We start from the raw sequence: 20149 nt of genomic DNA on the forward strand, positions 1-20149 counted from the left end.
CGCAGCGACAGGAATCTTCCCGCTCCGGGGGCGATGCGCTCCGAAGAAGAACACGGTGTTGATGTTGCAGCGGTGACAGGCGCTGCGACGATCTCCGCGGCGACGGAAATTTTCTCGCTAAGCCGGCGGTGCGTGAAAAAGTTGAAGATCTTTTACTTCTTTTCTCTTGGTCAGCTTCCCAACAGCAGGCACAACTTCCAGAGTCTCCACAATTGGATCAAGCACTCTACGAAGGGCAGAACTCACACAGCAGAGTTCAGGGGGAAGCTGGGGGTGAAGTCCTTTTGTTCCTGGGACTTCTTAACAGGAGGCCAGCTCTACTCAGGCCCTTGGAGATTCCTTCAAGCCAGGGGACACAGCACACAGCAAAGTCCTTCCCCTCTCCTTGGCAGCAAAGCAACTGCAGGTCAGCCTTACAGCAGCTCAGCCCTTCTTCTTCAGTCTTCCAGCTTTCTCCTTGGCAGAGGTTCCTTCTTGATTCCAGGATGATCTAAACTCTTGGGAACAGGGTCCCAATATTTATACCCCCAAATCCTTTGTGCTCTGAGGGCAGAGGGGCCTTTGCCCAGTCCAAACCAGTTCTGGAGCACTCTGTTTACATGACTCCTTCTTTCCTTTCACAGTGCAGGGCAGAAATATCAGACGCCCCACAGGAGGTGGAGCCAGCATTGTGGAGGGAAAGCACAGCCCTGGAGCACTTTGTTAACAATTCCTTCTCTCCTTTCACAGTGCAGGGCAGAGACATCAGACGCACCACAGGGGGTGGAGCCAGCACTGTGGGGGGCAGGCACTGTCCTATTCAGGTCCCAGGTGCAACTCCTCCCTCCCATCTAGATGTAGATCTCTCTATTCAGCCCTGTTCTGGCTCACCCTGTCACTCAAACGTCAGACAAGGAATACACAACCTAGCAAAGGCAGGTTTGGATGGTTAGACAAGAAAATACCTACTTTCTAAAAGTGGTATTTTCAAACACAGAATGTTAAAACCAACTTCACTAAAAGATGTATTTTATCATTCTGAGTTCAGGCATACTAAACCCTAATTTCTACCATGTTCCCGGAGTCAGTTTAGGATTATAAGATGTAATAATCAAACTGCCCATTCTGGCCTATGGAGAACAGGTAGCCTTGCAATAGTGAAAAATGAAAATGGCTGTAATTCACTACCAGAGCATGTCACCCACACTAGTACATGCTCTACCTTTCACATACACTGCACCCTGCCCAGGGGGGGTACCTAGGGCCTTCCATAGGGGGGTCCAATGTGTATAGAAAGGGAAGGGTTAGGCCTGGCCAGTGTCGACACTGGTCAGGGCAGCATGGCAGTTAGCAACTGCACCCAGGCACCGCAGTGGCAGGCCTGAGACACCAGGTGAGGGCTACTCATGTGGGTGGCACAATCAGTGCTGCAGGCCCACTAGTAGCATTTGAATCACCAGCCCTGGCACACTTGGTGCACTTTACTAGGGAGTTCCTGGTAACACAAATATGCCAATCATGGATAACCAATTACAATAACAATTTACCTAGGGAGCACTTGCACTTTGACACTGATCAGCAGTGGCAAAGTGCCCAAAGCATCTAAACCAGCAAAAACGAAATCCAGCACAGCGTCAAAAATACAGGCGGCAGAGGCAAAAAGTCTGGGGAAACCACGCCAAAGATGCTAGGTCTAACACCCATGAAATGCCTTCCTGGGGCAGAGAAATGCCAGATAATGACACATGTACCAAGCACTGCAGGGTCATGCAAGGTGGCCTTGTGTAGCTTGGTAAATCTCATCTAGGTTTTTTTTTCACACTTATATTACCTTGCATCTTGCAAGGGTGATGCAAAACATTTGATAAATATCACCCTAGATGTCTGGCGCTGTCCTACTAAATGTTTCATTCATTCTTTCTTCGTGATCATCTTTTTTCTTCTTTAAAACTACTGGGAGAGTGGAAACTGATTGGTTAAACTAAATACATACAGCGTGGGTTACATCAGCCAGTAGTGTTAGAGCCAGATGATCTGGTTTGCAAATAGGCCGTCCCGGATGGAAAATATCTCCAGACGGTTTTGCTATTTGAACTTGAGCTTACCTGAATATTTTTGTAGGAATTACCCTGACAGAAGAGATTTAAATGGACTACCTCTTGTGCCAAAGAACCATGAAAGAGGAGTAGCATCAGTGCTTTACCCTTGTTCAAACAAATAATCTTTCAGCAGAGAAATACATTAGAGAACTCCTCAGTTCTGTAAGAGAGGGTTTGTCAACTCTAGAACCAGGGAGGGTGCATAAGATCAGACAAAGAAATGAGAGTACTTGCGAAAAGTCAGAACCGGGCTAATAGTCTCTCCCTAAATATTTGGACTTTACATCTTCTAGGCCAGTCAAAATAGAATAAATTAGTCAATCGGGATTATTGTGGAATCAATTATGAGAGTACAATCTGTTCCCTGGGAAGTTAGCTTCGTCTCCAGCATGGTGATTCGCTGGAAAGTTCGTGTATGCCCACAAACCTGTCAGTTTGTGGCCATTTACAATTTTTTCTCAGTCCATAGCGAACCTTAAAATGTGTAGAGATTTACTCCTTCAAAGCCATAACTAAATCTGAAACAACTTCAAAATGGGTGCATTGTTGCATATTTTCCCCATGTAGAGGAGCCACATTCACACGTGTTCAAACATTTTCATGTGAATAAATGCTACGTTTAAATTTGTTCATGGAAAAATAAAATTCTCAAAAGATGTATTGGATTATTCCTGTGAAAACTGTGACAGTTGCAGTCTAGTGGAGTGCTCCTGGAAATCTCTTAGAATTTTTTTTTAAAGTCAGAAATTAACTCCAAGCATAAGGTGAGGCCTGTGGTAGTAATTTTCTGATTTTGTTTAGAATTGATACTTGGAATATATTTCAAGTATGAAAAATTAATAATCCCCTGCAATATACGAAATTGAAAACAAAGTAATCCATATGGAATGGTGTATTTAGTTAGCTCAACCAATAAACATGGAGATAGGCTGGATATTGATTTCCAGGCGTACAGACAGACAGAAACAGCCTGCATATTGATCTGCACAGCTTGATTTATTGATCTATCTTCAGCATCAGCTCTTACACAACTGTATTTGTACAGTGCTGTGTTAATCATTCTTAATGGTCACCTACTGGTGTGGCTGCTTGCAAGTGAAAACGTGTACATTTCACAGCTCTCTCATTTAAAATAAGAATAGAATGGAATAGAATACATTTTATTGTTTAGTTAATTAAAACCGGAACAATATAACATTTGTTAACAGTGCATTATATCAATAAAATCAATTTAAAAAGTATTGTAAAACCAGTTACTTTTTTCATAAAATTTTTGGGCCGTTTCCTTGTACAGATAGCCAATGTAACAATAAAATTAGGCCAATACCTGAGATTAATTATGAAAGTGCCATCGTGTTGTTAACTTGTTCTTAAAACATGCGCGTTTACAATTTAGTTATAGATGGTGTAAATTGTGTGCAAAAATTAAAGTTTTAAGAAAGCCATGTATAGCGTTTGTGTACAACAACAGAGGGATGAGCAGGCAAGTTCTTAGTTCATTCAAAAGGGGCTCTCTTATGACTAGGTTTGTAGCGAATCGTCCACGTCCCACAACACTGTCTAAACTGGTTCCTTGTAGGTGCTTGCTGTGGCATAGTCCCGTAGTGAATAGATGTTGAGACCATGGAGTCCGACTAAGACGGATCCAAGTCCCCTTCAGGTTGTCCAAGAACATTGGTGATTCTTTGATCAAATACCAAGTTTTTTAGCCGTTTTAAAATAAGCTTTTGTATTACTACATGTGTTAAAACATCAATGAAAAAGAACAGTTTGGTTTATGGATAAACAAAATGGTCACAACCAGTTTCTTTTCCCTCTGGTTAAATCTCCTTTAGTGTCTAGCCCTCTGATACCAAATTAGTCACAAATACTTGACCTATGAATTAAAATAATTACAAAACAGACATTGATCGAATAGCTAGGCTAAAGTGTATTTGCCTTCCCACCTATACATGAGCATGGAGGCATGAATGTCAGTTAAGGATGTCCATTCTGCCTTACCCTTTGAGAACCATAGCACCGCCTTTGCTGCCCATGCTCTCAGGGATCAGGATGGACATGGCAGAAGTAGACATAATTACTTTCCACAGCTCTCTCTCCTTCTCTAACCACAATGTTATGAGGTGGTTGAAGAGCTAAGTGGGTCTAGTAAGTGATGTTATGGGGGTTTGAAGGGTGGGCAATGTCAACTCAACATCCATGCATACTAAATCATATATACACTAAATAATATATGAATCTCAAACCAGTTTCTGCCGATAGTCATTTCAAGAGAGGAAAACATGTCAGTCTGCGGTGTTCATTAGAGTCTGGCAGGTGTCTCATGGGGACACTAGGTCAGTGGAGCCCACAGTCTCAACTCTGCTCGTCGCATACCAAATTCCATATTAGTGATCTCCACCTGCCTGGTGGGGATTGCTTTCTCTTCGGTGGAGATCAACCTCCACTGAAGACATAGAACACTGCTAGGCCAGTGTCATATTTGATATGCCCCCTCAACAAAGTGAAAGGAGTTTTTCCCTGCCATTTAGACCATTGTGAGTTTTTTCTACCTGCGACCACACAGCCTCACATGATGGTCCCTGGAAGGAAAATGAGTGACAGTCTCTTGTGCTAAGTAGAGGGGGGAGTTTGGACACTGTGACCTGGCAACCCAGTGGCAAACCAGCTTTCGGATTAAGATTTTATGCCCGCTGATTCAGCTGAGGCTATGGATGTATAAATTTATCATTTACCCAAATTCTAAATCGAGCAGGGAATCGTGAGCTCGGCTAGATTGGAGACCTGGCATTCTTGGGTAGTGCTCCTGCTCTGACAAACTCAAAATGAGGTAATAATGGAAACAGGGCTAAACAAATTTTGATGAACATGACCTTCACTCTCCACTGAACAGCTCTCCTACAAATTTAGGGTTGAGACAAGCCAACCTCAGAATAAAGCTATGGGCAATGACAAATTAGCAAGTTCAATTCGACTACAGGCAACAATTCAAAGCATAACACGTCCAAAGATACGAGTATATACTTTGAAACTCAAATGGTATTGAAAATATTATTGAGACACCATCTAATGAGGGGAGGATGCATTACAAGGTCATAAATTGTCTTTTAAATACTATTAAATAAGATGAAGGTTCACTATGCGGTCATAAATTGACTTTTAGCCACCAATTGCTGATTAATCTATTACAAACTTTCTAATTTCCATTTACTGCCACTACGGCATCTCTACATATCAAGTATCCTACAATGTACATCCCAGACCCACCAGCCCTCTCATCCTTAAATGTTCTTGCATGTAGCTTGATGCTGTCCACTTAGCAATAAAGCATACATAGCCAGGAAACCTTTCACCAATCAAAGTTATAATATTATGCTTTCAAAAGCCAGATAGATGCTCAGCTTACTGAGCCCTCAACATGAAATGTAGGAAAGTAAAGTCTGGTGGCAGGAACTTTAAGACGAGTGCAGCTCAACTATGGAATAAGCTGCCAGCCCCCGTCAGAGCCAGCATGAATGTTACTTATTTTAAGAAGGATCTAAAAACTTGACTTGTCCCTAAAGAGTAGCTAGTTCCATATTTAGGATGGGGTCTGGAAAGATGGTTTATGAATAAGGAAGGGTCGGTCTTGCAGTTGCTGATCTGGCAAGGTGGAAACTGCACCAGGATACCTCTAAGGTGAACATTGCGCTTTATACATTTCTATTACTTACTTACTTACTTACTTAGCAAGCATTAGCAGTCACTACAGAAAAGTAGTAAGGAGCATAGAGTGCGTTCCCTCAGTTGTAGTTGGACTTGGATATTTAGGTCCAGTCATCTATTACTGGCATGTACGCCAAGGTATGCCAAGTCAAGGTTGAATTGATTTCTTTCCACACAATTAAGATATTATGGTAACATAAGGCAGGAGGCAAATTCTGGCTTGGGTGTAGTCTAGGAACATCCCTCTTTCTTAGGCAGAGAGTGAAAGAAATATAGCTGTGGACACTCTGAAGGCCAGTAGAGACTGTCAAATGATTTAAAGACTGCATAAGGCAGAATTCTACTGATCTCTTAATGCTTGCTATACGGTTTCATGATACAGACTAATAATATTTTGTTCCCTCAAAAACAAGGACTTTTCCCTGTCTCACATCATTCCACTTCCAGGCTCACTGGAAATTTGTTACAAATCCCCACATGCTGTCCAGGGTAAACCATACACTAATGCACTAAAAATGGTCTATAAACAGTATGGGGCATATTATCAAGCACGGCGTTAAAATTATTGCCGCTTTAGTGGCAGAAAACTGCAGCTAAAGCGGCGATAATGGGCTTGATAATATGCAGCATAGAATTCCAATAGAAGCCCATGTTCAGACCAGAACATGGACGTCTATTGGAATTCTCAAGGGCGTATTATCAAGCAGTTTTCTGCCGCTAAACTGGCGATAATTTTTAACGCCGTCCTTGATAATATGCCTCTTGATTATTTTAGTGTCATTATAATACCTTTTGGCATGTATTGTACTATCATTAAAAATGTATATGTCTCCTCACTCAAGCTGTGAGCAACATGTTTGTATATTCAAGCTTGCCTTACTATAAATGCACAAAGCCTAATAACTTTAAAGTTGAAAAATTATGTTGTTGATACAACACACAACTTTCAAACAAACTGACTCTTGGCTGCTGGCTTAATAAATGATAGGTCTGTAAAATACCAATACAAAATGACCTTGCTGCCCTTATTTATGGTAAAAGTCTGTACAGAGGAATATATGTTATGTATGTTTGACCAAGAGAGACTTTGGTTGATGCTGGAGTAGAGGATGTAGGTGGAGCCCAATTGAGCATGACAAGCAAAGAGTGTCTGATATACCATTATGTCTCCCAGTGACTTTTTCCGGGTGCATTGATTGGACTGATAGAAGCATAATTAAATGTAGTTCCTTACTTCTGCCCTTCATATAGTTTGACAACTTTACCAATTTCCTCTGGCTGTCCCTGATCGTAGTTTTTCTCCTGCGAGTGTTATTTGGTCCTGAAACCACAAGTGACTTTTTCACACACCTGCTGTGAAATTGTGCAGCGTCAGTAGTTTGCAAAACTTTTGGCGTGAATGCACAAATTTTCCTTCTGGGGTAAGCAATGTCAAATTACACTTACGCACTAATGCTAAAAATGGGGAATAAGCAATATTAATGCATAACAAAGTCCGACGTTTTTTAAGCAAAAGCCCCATTTACATAGAACTTCACAACCTTCATGCATTTTCAAAGGGTTTGTGAGAATTATGTGGAGGTCGCAAGACTTTTTCTTTTTCAGTTTCACAAACAGTAGCGGCTCGCATAGGTAAGAGCAGTGGGGCAGTGGGGCAGGGACGATGTGGGGCGGGGAGTGGTTGAATTCGATAGAGAACGGCATAAGTAATATTAAATAAATAAATAAAACCACTTACTTTACCCTCGCCGCATCACTGCGTCAGCGATGCCGTGAGCGCAAAGTAAGTGGTTTTATTTATTTATTTAATATTACTTATTCCCTTCGTCTGTCGAATTCCAACACCCCCCACGTGCCTCACTGCTCCTACCTGTGCGAGCCGCCACTCTTCACGTACCCCTGTGCCTGTGATTTAGTTTGCCAAGATAAAAATTCATAGGCTTGGCAGCGCTCCAGATGCTGACATCAGCGTTAAACAAATCCAAAGTACTCTTGGAGTACACAGGGTGCTTGGCTGACATAGAGGCAGCACCAACACAACTGTGCTATTAATAGACAGGGAGATTGACATTTTCAATAAAGATGGCCAATAATAAAAAAAAACACCACTGCAAGCAGCCGATCTATTTGCAGCAGGATGTAATTGCCCGACTGAAAAGTGGCCTTCGAGTTTATGCTTCCTTAAACCTCGCAATGATGCTTAATCTCGTTTTTATTAAACCATGCGGAAGAGAATCACATTATCGGGCAGCTGACGGAGATTACATCCACTGTGGAGGGAGCTTAATTCATTGATTGCACTTCCCTATTGCTGAAGCCCGGCGACTCTTTTTCAAGGGCAATGAACTGCATTATCACAGCAGATATCAGGCGTGATAACACCACGAGGCCATTAATAATGTTTTCCCCAATGCACAGATCATTCCATACAATAAGCCTACGAGAGCATATCTCTGCTTTTACATTCTGCCTCCATGGGGCCTCCTCCCAATGTGTATGTCAGAGGGAGAACTATGAGTGACCAGGAGGGAGGGATAATGAGTTATAATTCGATTAATTGCATGCAAATGTTTCTTACAAGGAAATCATGAAAATCCGTTTTCAGCCTGGCTATCATGAACCTTCTCTGAGCCTCCCTGTTACACATAATAGCTTTACAAGCAGATATATTTTAAATACAGCTCAGTTCGAGATTGGTACAGCAGGTGCAGTGCATTTGGGATATAAAATGAAACTCGCTGCAGACGAGAAGCAGCTGGACGCGTTGAAGGCCATACTTACATCCTGGTATTGGTGGTTTTATTGATGATGACTGATTTGCCAGTCTGGTCCACATTGTGATCCATTCCAAAGTAGGCAGCCACCCGATGCACCAGCATTCTCTGATACGAGGACATCTGAGGAAATTTCTTAAAATGATTGCTAGAATTTTGAGAAGAAAAAGATTCCTGATATAACAAAGGATTCGATCTAAGGAATGCTCACTGGTTTGCAAAAACACATCAATATACACACTTGCATTTAACATAAGTACATTTTAAATTGCCAACAAATCTAAAGCATTCAAATCACTTTTTATCACAGATCATCAGTGTGCTTGGACAATCATCTTTATAAAGCGTTTTACAGTGACATGAAAGACCTAAGTGGTGGGATTAAATAGACCTGCATGGTGAAAAAGAGTAGCTACTACAGTTTTAATTGTTGTAAATACTCTTGCTCACTGTTTGTTCTTCTTGTACAATAGGGTACATGTTACATAAAGCATTTTGCACCTGGGCAAAAAATGCACAATAATTAATTTGGACAATGTTTGCTGTAGTTATGTATTAAGGAATGGAACATTTACACATTTTTGCTTTCAAAATGTTAAATCAGCTATCAAGAAACAGGGGAGTCAAGAGTGCCCGAAGCAGAACCTTTAATGCGTGTGTAGGACTGATTTTGTTATTGTTAAAAGGCGCATGTATAGTGCAGAGGCGGCCATTATCATGACGTCATAGCACATTTATGTGTAGGTAGTCGTATGAAATCACTAAGGAATGTGGTATACACTCACTGGCATGTACCATCAACTGTAGGCAGCATGGAAGAACCTACAGCCCTGCACTTGCTAGAGCTGTGTGGTTTCTGCTGGTATTTAGGGGTTGTTCTCTGCAAGCAGAGAAGAATAGAAGTGCAGCCATGCCAGACATGGACGTTTTTATGTAGTTACATTAGATTCCCAGTTAGCAAGCATTGTTCTGTGGAATCCTGGGTACCTTTGTGCTTTTCCATTACAGTAGGAGGGTGGAGGTTTGTTGCTGTATGTGAATTGAAGAAACAGGGAAAACTCGTCACGCCTGATAAATGTGTGTATTATTTTCTAATTAGAAGTACTTTCTGACATCAGAATTCTCTCTCATACGAAACAGATGCTTCTTAAAACACTGTACTCTTGTTAAATAAAAATCTCTTCAGTGTTGTGAATGGATACTTATGATGTTTAAACAATTGTATACAACATGATTCTTAAAAACCTTTACTGATTTATGAAAAATAAATAATTCATTATAGGTGATTAGCCCCTTTAAATTTACCCACACCATATGCTGGAAAAGTGTCTGCATATCACCCGCATTCCTATAGATATTGTGATGGAACATGGTGGACAAGTGCACAAACAGTCTATTTTTGTGGTGGAGACATTCCTGTTATTTCGTAAACAAATGCAGAGTGACCATGTGCTAGACCAACATGTTCCCACACTATCCCACATGGAATGTGGGTGCCAGTGCTTCCCCGTCTGCAAACAGCTCCTTTCGGCAGGTAAATAATGAGGCAGGGTTATAAAAAAGGGACAAGGGTAGGAGACCGAAGATCAATCGCATAGAGGAAGAACAGGAGAAGCAACTAAAAACAATAAAGGACCATGCATTTATAAACAGGGGAATGCGGAGGGAGGAGTCAATGTAAAACAAAAAAAGGTGAATGAGAGGTTGAGGAAGTGGGTAACACTGAAAAACCACAGAGGGGAAGTCAGTGGGCTGAAGGAATACGCCGCACATACATTAACAATTGTAGAATTAATAGGAAGGTTTACAATATGAAGCCTTGGTGGGAGAAAAGATGAAAATGGCTTAGTTGGGCAAGGAAAAGGGAACGATGACAGGTGAACATCACAGATAATAAAGGCCTCGGTTACAAAGCTTTCTGCAAGAAATTGTGTTTCACTTCAGGTGGGTCCCTTTCCTATATTTTCAGGATTAGGACATGCTTAATCACTTAAAAATGCTCCTTGAATAAAGAATGTTTTACTAATGGAATTCATGAGTAAGCCACTCAATTAGGAGTCAAGCACTGCTGACAGAAAATGTTGTATGAATCAGACAAGTACATTCAGTACTCATGATGACCCACAAACAGACTTTATATCGCAGTTGAAGCATATCATAAATGATTGGGTGTTGCTAAAATATTAACCTGTCTTGGGTCTGACTGAAGCTAAATTACAGAAAAATGGATGGGCAGGATTATGCAAACGAAATTTTGCTGAAAATAGAGAACTAAATTCTTTAAATATTTACAATCTGAACTCAACAGAGATAGAGCAATTTGACTATGTAACTCAGAAAGCTATTTGCCCACGTACGTCAATCTTAGGTTCACAAATACCATTATATATGGGGCTAAAAATCCCACTCCTGATTCACAGAAAAATTAATGGTGAGGTTTTGGCACCGTAAATGGGGGTTTGTCACCTTACATTCTGCCAGTATAACTGCATTTTCCACCCTCAGAACATTCAGGGATTTACTTCTGTTAAGGGTGGGAACAGTGCTGCTTTCAGAGTGAAAATGGGGATGAAACACAAACAATATTAATGGAGAAGACACGTAACAGGTGTCTCCGGGGGATAAACAAAAATAAAATGTACAGGGTACACATACATATTGGTGGTTCACATACACGTGCAGAAATACGCACTAGTACATTGCCACATGCATACATGACTATGCATGTGTGTATTCTTACAGAGCTGTGACAGTCACATGACTTCAAGTACTATTCTTGGAGGTGTTTTTGTGAAATCAGTGAAAGTCACAAACTTGCAGAAAATATAGATATAAGCCTACATGAAAAATGTCTGATATTGAACGCAGGAGTTTTTTTTACATCAGCCTATATTGTATTTGTTCAAAAAATACATCCAAATCTCCAGTTGTAAGATTAAATAATCCATTAGACCACATCACTTTTAGGTAAAGGCTGAAATATTACGTCCCACACAATATCTGATGTCATCCTTATTTTCCAATCAGAAAACCCTCACCCCATCTTATCTCTCTAGTCACTAACTTTAATCTAACCAACTGCACCCTGAAAATTGCCTTGTTTCCAGTCAGACACCTAAAGGACACATACATATTTGTGTCTGTTTTCATTGTAACAACATACAGTTGTTACCAAAGACCTATTATAGATTTAACAAGAACATACAGTGGCATACAGCCTGCCTACTGCTTACCATTGGTTGGATTTATTGCCAATGTTATTTGCTTGCTTTATATTCAGCTGCTTTCCTTGTACCATCTTGTATTTTTACCTCCCCTGGAGCATAGTCTATTAACCATCTTTTTGCTTGGCTATCTTTTAGGGAACTCCTTTTTTCTTTTTGGTTAAGCGCTCCATGAAAGTGTGAGGTTTTTCCAGTTATTAAATTGACATGGTTTTTTCCACCATACCATGGACCCACACAATCTGTGTTGATCTTTCCCTTGCATGCTTCCTCCCTTCAAAATTTCATTTACCGTGCTACTTTCTCACTCATGTGCTTATCCCCTGCACTCCTTGTTGCTGTTCCTGCCATGTGCTTCCCCCACTCAAAATACCCCCACCATTGTGCTATGTGTTGCTCTTGCTCTCTTGTGCTTCTTCCTGCAGCACCCTGTCCCCATGCTCTATTTTGCTTTTTCAAATTGTGTATTGCTGTCGGCCTGATTTCCTTTTCCTGATGAAACCCCACACACTCCAAACAGCATTTGTGAAGCCAAGAGGTCCAAATGTTGAGAACTATTGGCTTATCCAATGCTTATTTCATTAATTTTCAATAGGATTTAGTTCCTGTTTGATTAATTTCTGACAGCCCATGAACAATTTTCTTCATTCTTTTTTATTTTTCTTATCAGGTTTTTCTTTTCCTATTTAAATGAGGAGTGAACCTTTAAGTTTTGTATTACTTTCTGTGCATTGTTATTTGGTTGGTATATTACTGATTGTGCATCCCATATTTTCCCAGTTCAGGTGAAGCTACCAAAGATGAGCGAGTACACTTTCATTCAAACATGATTTGTTTTTTGGAAGTCTGTGTTTGGATGGTGTACAGGCTCAGCCAAAATCCACACCAGGTTTGGGACTGCTCTCCAAAGCCAGCGAGTGAATTTTCCTACAGTCAAGGAGATACAAAACATTTATAATTACAACAAATATCCTTGGCAAATTCCTGCTTTGATGACCTTAGCGCCAAGTGATTCACTGACTATAAACAATACTTCTGTTGTTTAAGGAGGCCAATTGAAAATGTAGTATATGTCACTATGTTTGTTTAGAATCAAGCTATTTAACCTATGTGTTTTGAGACACTTAAACATGTCATGACATCAAATAAGTATGGCCACCACAATGATACTTAATTGAGCTTTGTCAAAGTTCATACAAAGACTCTTCCTCCTTACGTTAATGCTATACAGCACCTTCCACCAAAGCTGAAGATTTGAGAAAACCTAAATTGTTTTACATTGGCATGTATCATACCTATTGTCACTGATAAAATCCACAATTTCCTGCTCCATTTTCAAAAGGATCATCCTGTCCCTGCAAGATAAACAAACGTTTAAAAAGTGTAAATTTATCAAACAGGTATGTTTGTATTTCTCTTTTTGTGAAGAATAAGATCAAGAAATGCAGTCTCATAAATGAAATTAGTTCTAATTTCATCCAATATCAGAAAGTCCACATTCTGCTGACACTCTGTTACTCTGATATAGTTTGGATATATTATTAGGTGCATTCATGAACTGGGTGTAAGGGTTGAGCACACAACGCAAACCATTACATAACAACATGAGAATAAAGGTTGGTAGGTGATACTGTTAAGCATATGAGAACATGAGCCAATAGAAAGCCAAGAAAGGTAAATCCATTAACTGCACTCAATGCTTGTGTGCTAAAGGAAATGGGGTGCTATGGAACTAATAAATACATGCAGGATCTTAAGATCATTCAAGGTGAACACTATACAAATTCCTTCAACGACAATTTCAATTGCATTAATACCAACATGAACAAAATATCTAAGGTATGGGGAATTTACAAAGGCAAGTTATTTTACTGGAGCTTCACTTTCTTACAGAACATAATGCACATTTCACAATGAACTAGGTTTTAGTTTTCGTGGGTCATATTGCTTCTCTGGTAAATGTAGTATTCCCATTTCATCAAAAGTAAACAATTACCACTTACACAATTTTTAGGTCAGAGTTTTACAGTTTCTTTTATTTAGTAACAGTTTTCTATGGAAGCTTCAGCTTTAGAAGGACTTGCCAGAGTAAAACATAGACCAATGCAAACAGCACATCAGTGGCATAGCATGTTTGACAGATGCTACTGCAGCAAAATTCAGATATGACAGGAGCAGCCCATTTTAACATTAGGGAATCTGCTCGAAGGACAGTCTGGCATACAACAAGAGACACTTGTGCAAATATAGTGGTCTAGTCACAATGGCGTTTTGGAGTACTTGAAGCAGTACTCCTGTAGCATTCCTTTGAGTACTTTTAGTTGTTTGTCCCCAGAATACATAATATGGGAATACAATGGGAACATTTAGTGAACATTTATATACAATTAGCTCAAATAGAAAGGACTGCGACCTGTATGCACTTTTAATATTAGGAAATTGGATGATTCAGTATCGATTCACGAAGCCATATAAGAGTGTGTAAAAGAGTACCTTTATAGGACTACTTCCTGTACCCATGAATGCTTCTGTGAATCAGCCCCATTGGTTGTAGTCCCAGAATTCCAGCTACTATATTAGCTCCTCTATTAAATCCTGCCTCTATGTTAATTTACTTATTGCTGTGTAACAGCATTGCTCTCAATCAATAGAAAAAAGACAGATGATCACGAAAGATGTTTCATTTCTATTTTCCTACTATTACAAGAGGAATTTCCTGATGGTCGAAGGAGGGATGAACACAGTAAAGCATTATGAATTACACAAATAAAAGTAATGTTATACATCTCAACAGATCTGAATGCATAGTTAGAGGTGAAACTGAATGTCTGATGTTGGATGGCCCTGAGGTTTTTCCCCACATTTCAATAAGTGTAGTTGTCAGTTGAGCAATTAGTATTTGAGGAGTACTACCAAAGATCACACTAAGAATGCCATATGTAAGCCTCAGTCAATCACCACTGAGTCAAACCCTGTTGTCATCAATAGTGTTTACTGTGTTCCCACCCTCCTGGATGCTTATGATCCTTAGCTTACACTTCGGTATATGTTTTTTAAAATAGAGAGGTGTGTGCATATGCTTTAAACATAAACATTGTAATTTCAAAAAATAAAGACTGCTTCTTCTCTCATGGTCTTCTTATGCTTTGCTACCTTTGTGTCATGTACTACTGCTGATAGCAAGCTTTGTTATCCAGTTATTGTATCACTCTTCATTTCACCTAACTCTCCAGAATTCATCCATTTCTGTGAAAATATTCTAGATTCTACATTAGCAAAAAAAGGGTTTAAATTCAGGTAAGTAATGCTTGCAAAATGAAGCAAGAGACCAGAGTGCAGTATGTAATGTCATGCCATTGTGATACACTGGGATTGAAATGTCTGGGTTGAATTTCTGGGCTATGCACTGGTCTCCACTCTACTGATGTGCCATATAAATTATGACAATCCTAAATCAATCGCATATCCTACAGAAATAGCATTATTATTTTGCCACCTTTCATCTTCGAATAAATGTACGGCTCAAATTGGGGCATTCAAAGTATTTCACCAGAAGCAGAAATTTCAGTCAGATTTCCTAAGCATAGTTACTGACATTTGCCATCATCAGCACTCATCTATTTAAAATAGCCAACAATACAAATTGTTCCTTTATGGGAGGTCTATGTTAAAAGAGATAAAGCATTCTATGTTCCTCTAGAGTGAAGCAAATAGTTTCCATCAGTTCAATGGAGATTGCTATTTGGTTAAACAGAAACAGACATGCCAAAGGAGAGGCTGTCCTATAAGTTACATAAAACAAATTAGGAAGAATTTAAATAACCACTTACCTGGGGTTATTCTTTAAAGTGTTTATCAGAAATTCATGCAAGTCTATTCCAGTGGAGTCTGTATATTCCTGGCTGCAATCTAATGGAAAACCAATGCAAAGTGTACTTCAGGAAAGGCATTTCAATCAAACAACAAAACTTCCTCATATTCTTATATTTAAAAACAGCATTGTAAGAATGTATCATCTTATTATTGCGTTGTAATTATATTGCTCTTTGTCACTGGCTGTTCTGCAACATCTTTTTAGCAGCTGTTCCATCTCCCAGTGAGTCATCCGTCACCCAAATTATCTTCCTTACTTTGGTACACTACTATCAGAATGTTTAACCAAGCCTCTCACTGCACAAATTTCACATTTACTCTAATTTTCCTACTAGTTATACCTGTTCAATCACACACTAGTCTGCCCATCAACCCTCATTAAACATACAATACCCTCTTACAACAACATATATTCTTGTCTTAACTTGATACTTTAAAACCAACCAATTTGTATCTCATTCACAAACTCGTTGACCTTTATCCAGCATTACTGCCTCCTACTATATCTGTAGTTTCCTAACTAGTCCTCTAACTTCCACGCAGTCAAATAATTTTAGTCTTGACAATAGAACGGTCACTGTACACAAATCATTACAGACTGATATCTTCCTGCTATCAACATGCACGCTTTATCGAAATTAAGTTTAAAACGAACCAGAAACTATGTCTATCCATTGAGACTATAGGAGATGAAAAAAGTGAGAGAGTAAGAGCACCAGCTTTAATTCATACTGCAAAGACATCATCCAGTCAACACTCCATTTGATCTTGAAGTAACGGATGTCTGACAGTAAGTCTAAACAAAGATATCCCAGAGGTGGGGATCCACTACAGCTTTAGTGCCGTGCTAGCGGGCCTCCAACCAATGACTCAATTTCTACTTTGTAAATGACTTTAGTGTGTAGTGAATGGTATTCTAGCTGGATGTTTAATTCTTTAAACATGTTCACACATATTTTAGCGTATTAGCCTACAATCCTGCAACCTCACAATCATCTTTATGTTCTACAATTCTATCTAGGTTGTTCAAGTGCCCGTTAGAGTTTTTTGCCTTTCCTGTACTTAATTACTACATTCTTGTTACTATTAAAAAATGTATAATTTTGGGGAATTGAATTGAGACAAACTTAATTAATTGTAAAAAAAATGTATTTGCAAGAATCTAATACTCAGTCATACCAATTTATTGTTCATCAGCAATTCTGATTAATGGCAAGTAGGGCAATGTCTGGATTCTCTGAAATTGACCATAACCCTTTTCAAAAATCACTTCTATGAGCTCATGATTATGAACACTTTAATTATGTATCTAGTTACAATACAGATCACAACAGTCTGATATCTACAGGTCTTTAGAAAATCAATACTTGTGCTTTCTATGGATAAAAATTGGAACAAATATTTCCAAAATCTATTTTCACCAAAATAAATTAATGCAAAATAATGTAGCAGAAAATGGACTTCATCTTCATAGGGAAAGGCATATGGTATGATAAACTAATTAGTAATTCTAACATTTTGAGTTTCTATCACTTCATATATCGATGAAAAATAATATTAACAAAGCTTTTATGAATGAAGTCTAATTCGAGCAAGTATTAAATAGGCAATGTGAATTAATAGCACATTTTGCTAAGCCATCAGGTTTTTCAAAACATGCTGGCTTAAATGGATTACACAACTATGGATGTAATTAGACCCAGAATTTCCAGTTAACAAAGCATGAACTATTGATTTGTGTAAAACATTTCATACAATAAAACATTTTATTTGCATTTGAAACTGTACAAAATTTGGTCTGGTGATCATCAACAACAACTGATTAATAACACGTTAAAAGAACTTGTATAGTAGGAATGGGCTGCCATCCTGTTCGATAGTGTGAAATAGGCCGGTGAGATACTTTGAACTTAGCACTCTGCCCAATACTTTCCAGAATATTCTTACACAGAATATTTAGGAGGTAAATAAGAGGAACAATGAGCCTAGCTCATGTACCTAAATAAAAAGCTCATCAAAAAATGTCCAACATGTCTGTCCTGATTGAAAATGGTCAAGGATGGCTTGGAATGGCAGATCAAGAGGGCATGATTATGCTTTGCTCCCATGTACCATGTTGCAGTAAGGAAAGGGGCCTGATGCCAGAAGGTCACAAGCTCTTCACCATTCAGGATGAGAGGTCCCATTTTCAAGGACAAATTAAGGGTAAGCATAAACTTAGGTACATCATTAGTAAGGCTCCCTGCTTTCAGTTTTTACTGATTTTTAAAGAGAAATACAGACAGAAAATCATTCATTTTCTTGTCTGTATTTATTTTTTAAGTGAATAAAAACGGAAATTGGGTGCTTTTTGAGTGATTCTAAATACACTTTGCCATGACTGCCAGGCCAAAATCTGTTTCGATTTATAGGTAAGGGGGTTAAAAAAGAAAGGAATTTTAGTAAAGAGGCTTAAACAGCAGTAGATATGCACACGGTTGATACTGAAATGTGTATATTTTCATATAAGTGCACTGATTTATCTTCGGTGGGTGTTCATATCACTGAAACCTGGCAGGCATTCAAGCATGACTACATATGTATTGGTTAAATACATGTGGAAATATACCAGTTGCAGCTTTACTTTTTCACAAAACCCATAATAAATATGGATGAATACAGATAAAGTTAACAAAAAATAAATATGGCTAAATACAGACGGAAATGACAAAAAATTAAATACCATAAAACCGGGATCCCTAATCATTACTTATGGCATAGGCAGGAGAGGAAAACAAAGCAAGCATTAGGCATTTTTGTATGCCATTCATATTGTGTATCATGCCTAGTTTGAGGAACATATAGAAAAGTGCAGAAAGTGACACGTCCCTAAGTGAATGAGGCAGACAGCTGATTCTGTGTCCATCATGTGCCTGGCAAAGACAACTTCCAGAGATTGTTTTCTTGGTCATTCTGCATGTGCTCTGAGCACAGTCAGAATATGTTAAGCAAGAAAATATATCATTTCTGAATGCGGCCTCACACAATAAGACTTTATTGTTCACACCCTATTTGTAAAAAAGGTTTTGTGATTGTGGTTTTATGATTGTGTTTCTACGTTTGTTAAATATCATTGCTGTACACATCAGAATAGTGCACATATAGGATTGATAGATGAGCTCCTGGTACTTGGACACCACCATTTCCAGTCCAGGGCTTTCCTTTACGAAATTACAGCATTCTGTGACCTCTACATTTGCTTCATTTAAGGTAATTATACATAAACACCCAATAATAATGATTTCTATAAGAACAGGCCAGTCCTGGAAAAAATTTGTCACAGTGCCTTGAAGCCATGTGAGCAGGCTCATCCCATATGACACGACTATAAGTAAAGAAAAGATAGCTGTGGCTGCTCAAGGACAGCAAGGTAATCACAACTACAAGAGGTCATGCTGAAGAAATACAAAAAGAACATGTATTATCCTAGTCACCTTGAAGCAAGTGGGATGGTGGCTAACTCTTACATTTATTGGGCATGAAAAGCAAGCATAGAAAAACACTTTCATTGTGCAGAGCCCCAATGATGCAAACTTTTGATTTAATTTCAGACACTTTTGAAAATAATTTTGCCATTTTTAGGTCTCGCCTGACCCAGCGCATGCGCTGGGCTGGCGAGACTTATTGAGAGGGCTCCAAAAAGTGCTACCAGGCCAGCCTAGAGCTACAGTGCATGTGCGCGGGCGCGTGCGCCGCACTTGACCGCGACTACTTTCACTTTCGCGGCTGCACGGCCGCTTTGATGTTTGATCGTGATCACGATCACTTTCACTTTCGCTGCCGCTTCGCATAGCCAATAGGTCTCGCTTTTGGGACCTTATAAGTATTTAGTAATGCAACTGTTGCATGGCTAAACACTTATAAGGTCCCAAAGGCGAGACCTATTGGCTATGCCAATGCTTGTTACCTATGCCCTTAAAATGAGTTTAAGGATGGAAGAATTGCAGAACTACAATGTTTAACCAGTTAGGGTGCTTCCCATGAAAACAGGGATTAAGGTTCATATGTGATCGTGTTTGTAAGTTTAAAAATACTGTTTAATAGTTCATATATGTAGTTATGTAAGTGAGGAAATATGCAGTGAAAATGTATAGATGCTTGTGCTCTCCTTAATTGTGTGTGCGTCAATACTGAATCCCACGGGCCAGTTACTCTCTCTTCATTGTGTCAGCAATTTTGCAACATTGTTGTTGCGATGGTTACCGGATAGCCCTTTGTCTCAGTAGTTGTGGCTGTAGGGCTGGCAGGGATTGCTAATGGCCATCTAGGAATAAGAGTTGTCTGTTGATAGCTATATTGTAGAGCATAAGAAATTTCACCCTCCTAGCTTCTACAAATCCCTTAATGCAAGCAAATGGTTTCCTGTTTATGCACCCCAGCGGATTGCTCAATAGTGTATCGTGAGAGATCTGTGCAGTGTTGAATCTTATCTGTGCCTTGGTGACTGGTTGTGGAA

At 39.3% G+C, this 20149-nt stretch overlaps 1 protein-coding gene across 6 annotated transcripts in view; it reads right to left on the bottom strand.

Annotated features, from left to right (window-relative positions):
• Window positions 1-20149, bottom strand: part of ARPP21 (cAMP regulated phosphoprotein 21) — a 345287-nt gene that overhangs the window by 285703 nt on the left and 39435 nt on the right. For all 6 annotated transcript variants that reach the window (XM_085607564.1, XM_085607568.1, XM_085607567.1 and 3 more), the window contains exons 7-9: window positions 15612-15690; window positions 13077-13136; window positions 8565-8705 (exon numbers count right to left, since the gene is read on the bottom strand). In XM_085607564.1, the coding sequence (XP_085463690.1) occupies window positions 8565-8705; window positions 13077-13136; window positions 15612-15690 (280 nt within the window). The remainder of the gene's footprint in view (window positions 1-8564; window positions 8706-13076; window positions 13137-15611; window positions 15691-20149) is intronic.

The sequence above is a fragment of the Triturus cristatus genome, chromosome 5_2, assembly GCF_964204655.1.
Source record: "Triturus cristatus chromosome 5_2, aTriCri1.1, whole genome shotgun sequence".
NCBI lineage: Eukaryota > Metazoa > Chordata > Amphibia > Caudata > Salamandridae > Triturus > Triturus cristatus.